The sequence below is a fragment of the Physeter macrocephalus genome, chromosome 11 (genome assembly GCF_002837175.3).
Source record: "Physeter macrocephalus isolate SW-GA chromosome 11, ASM283717v5, whole genome shotgun sequence".
In the NCBI taxonomy this organism is placed as follows: Eukaryota; Metazoa; Chordata; class Mammalia; order Artiodactyla; family Physeteridae; genus Physeter; species Physeter macrocephalus.
The window spans coordinates 94,086,316-94,089,352 of record NC_041224.1 but is presented as its reverse complement, the minus strand read 5'-3'; the positions used below and the strand labels follow the sequence as shown (position 1 = coordinate 94,089,352).

The window sequence follows — 3,037 nt, the reverse complement described above, 5'->3', positions numbered from 1 at the left end:
GACAAAGGATTAATCTCCAAAATATATAAACAGCTCATGCAGCTCAGTATGAAAAAAACAAACAACCCAATCCAAAAATGGGCAGAAGACCTAAATAGACATTTCTCCAAAGAAGACATACAGATGGCCAAGAAGCACATGGAAAGTTGCTCAACATCACTAATTTTTGTTTTTTTTCTAGTCATTAGATCAGCAACTCTCACGCTGAGAAAAGCGGTTCTCAATGGAGGCGGTACGTCTCTCTAGGAGAAGTTTTGGAAATTGACTGGGCTTCTTTTGCTTGTTCCAATGATGGGGTCCCTACGGTATTTAAGGGCTGAGGGCCAGGGACCCCATCCCTTGTTCCTAGAACAGAATCTAGGATAAAACTCTTTATAACTTCACTCGCTGCCTCTGTTAGAAAGGGAATCCCGGGCAAGATGAACCTCTGCATAGACTAATAGGTTCATTTCTTATTTCGTATTAGAAACTCAAATTATCAAAGAGCTTTTTAGTCTCTCCATTTTTGACTCTGGATAAAAATAAGTGTTTTCTTGAGATCCTCATACTGGATCATGTGTGAAGTAGTGACCCTTTCTTGGTGTTTAATGATTTTGTGCCTCTCTTCATGTAAGTGCCCATTGAGCTTCTCCTCCTCACTACCATCAGGACACAGAATGAGGAGGGACGCAAAGTTTAAACTTTGTTTAAATGTACAGTTATAAAAAACTTTTGAGTACACATTTTTCTCTATTTATATACTTTATTTTATTCATTTATTTATTTATTTTTGCGGTACGTGGGCCTCTCACTGTTGTGGCCTCTCCCGTTGCGGGGCACAGGCTCCGGACGCGCAGGCTCAGCGGCCATGGCTCACTGGCCTAGCTGCTCCGCAGCATGGGGGATCTTCCTGGACCGGGGCATGAACCCGTGTCCCCTGCATCGGCAGGCGGACTCTCAACCACTGCGCCACCAGGGAAGCCCCTTATCTATATACCTTATACTGCTGTCAATCCTATTTTAAGTATTACTAATGCTTAATCTTTGTCTCATTTTTTTTCAGTTAAAAATTCAGATTGAGCTTTCCCATAAGTGGCTCCCAGAAGATTCGCCCCACCCCACTGTTGGAACACAGCGGTTGTGGAGATGGAGACAGGAAGGGAACCAGAATCAGAGCTCAAATATACCAGAAAATGTGGGCTCTAAATTCGTATGTAAGTCAGAGACTGACTGGCCAAGAGCTGTGGGACATTGAGGACTTTAGCATTCACTGTAAACTTTGGCACATGTCACTTATTTCTCTGAATACTGGATCCAAAAAGCACAATGAACACAAGAATGTGCTATGGTACCAGGGTGAATTCCAGACAAGCACGAGAATTCTGTACACCTGGGGAAGGAGGCACAACTCCTGAGGTGATCTTGGAAGTGGAACTGATAGAACTTGGGGAAAGTGATGAAATAATTGACCTCACTTGTGACTCTCTAGAACCTGCAGTGATTGACCTAACTCACCATGACTCTGTTGTGATTACGGAAGAAAGGAGGAGGCAAAGGGGAACTACAAGGTCACTCCAAGGCCAAACTGGCAGCCGTGTGGTGAGCAGTGATAAGGAGGGGTTGATGAGGGACAGAGATGTATCTGTGACCAACAGTGCCTACCATAATGCCCTGGAAGAAGAAACTTTAAGTTGCACACTACCTGGTTATATCTGGTGTCGAATTTGTAGGGATGGGTACTTAGAGATTGAACTGAGTAAACGACGTATCTACTCTACAGAATGTGGCCACATCTTCTCTAGTCAGTGCCTCTGCACTTCCCTTAAATATACTAGAAATTGCCCAGTTTGTTTGAAAAAAATCAGCTGCCATCTGTACCACCGCATCTATATATGATGTGTGCTGTGTTGCTCAGGACAGACAGACAACCTAGCTAGATTCTTCCATGTCCTTGTGCAGAAACTATGGGTTGTTGGCATTCAGTGCACTGAGTTAAAAACGCCTGATTTTAAAAATTGCTCTCTGGAGTAAATAAACATTTTTTTTCATTTCCCACACACAATGAGACTACCTTTTGATTTGTTTTGTTTCATGCTGCAGGACTGCACTTGGTTGTCATAGTGTGCCAGAGACTGGTGGTTGTCCTCAAAGCAAATATTCCTTTCTTTCTCATAACAATCAATTTTTAATTGGCCACATGTGAGCATTTTGGGTCATGTAAATAAGGGCAGCATCCTAGAGATGATGGAACAAGATGGAAGGAACCTGAGAGACTGACAACTTTGCAAACCAGAGCCACCTACAAGTTTGGGCTTTTACTTGAGAGATGAATAAACTTCATTCTTGTTTACACAACTATTATACTGAGTCTTGTTTAGAGCAATGGGAACTTTATTTTAATTAATGGAGCAGGCAGGGTGATATCTTTCTGGTTTTTCTGAATTTCCTGACTCCACTGGAATAAAAGGAAGTCAGTCCTTTCTGACCACCTCTCCAACCAGCAAGGTGGAGGTAGGTATACAGGCAGGCACCATGTCCTGCTGGGACTCCTGGTGGCCTTTGAAACCAGCCTGAGGAGTCACCTAGACACACTGGAATCTAGAGTTGTGGTCCTGTGCTCTCTGACCTGCCACACCAGAGAGAGGCTCCCTTCACCCTAGGCTTACAGGTGTGCCTGACTTCCACCATACTGGTCAGCTAATCAACAAGTTGGTCTGCTTCTCTGTGAACAAATACATCACTGCCTCATCATCCGAGCTGCTCCTGCAGCCTGACTGGGTCACAGGCTTGAGAAGACCTCATCACCGCTGCCCACAGACCCCCCGCCCCCTCCACTAGCTCTTTTTTCTTTTGAAGAAAATCACAAAGGACTCACAGTTCCATCTGTACTTTAGAATTAGAGAGGACATGATTTCTACTGTGCTCTCTCCTTTTCCCTCATAATGAAATGTGCAGTAAAGCTTGTTCCTTACTTTCCATGGTTGTAGCAGTGTTGCTTTCCTCCATGGAGGCTCAGTTGTGCCAATGGAGCAGTGCACATCCCAGCATCATGTCTGTT

The 3,037-nt window shown here is 44.1% G+C and overlaps 1 protein-coding gene across 1 annotated transcript in view; it reads left to right on the top strand.

Annotated features, from left to right (window-relative positions):
* B2M (beta-2-microglobulin) overlaps positions 1 to 2,265 on the top strand; it is a 17,801-nt gene extending 15,536 nt beyond the window's left edge. Inside the window, exon 3 of the mRNA XM_055088263.1 lies at positions 1,043 to 2,265. Within this exon, the coding sequence (XP_054944238.1) occupies positions 1,306 to 1,875 (570 nt within the window). The 5' untranslated portion in view covers positions 1,043 to 1,305 and the 3' untranslated portion in view covers positions 1,876 to 2,265. The remainder of the gene's footprint in view (positions 1 to 1,042) is intronic.
* The last annotated feature ends 772 nt before the right edge of the window (positions 2,266 to 3,037 follow it).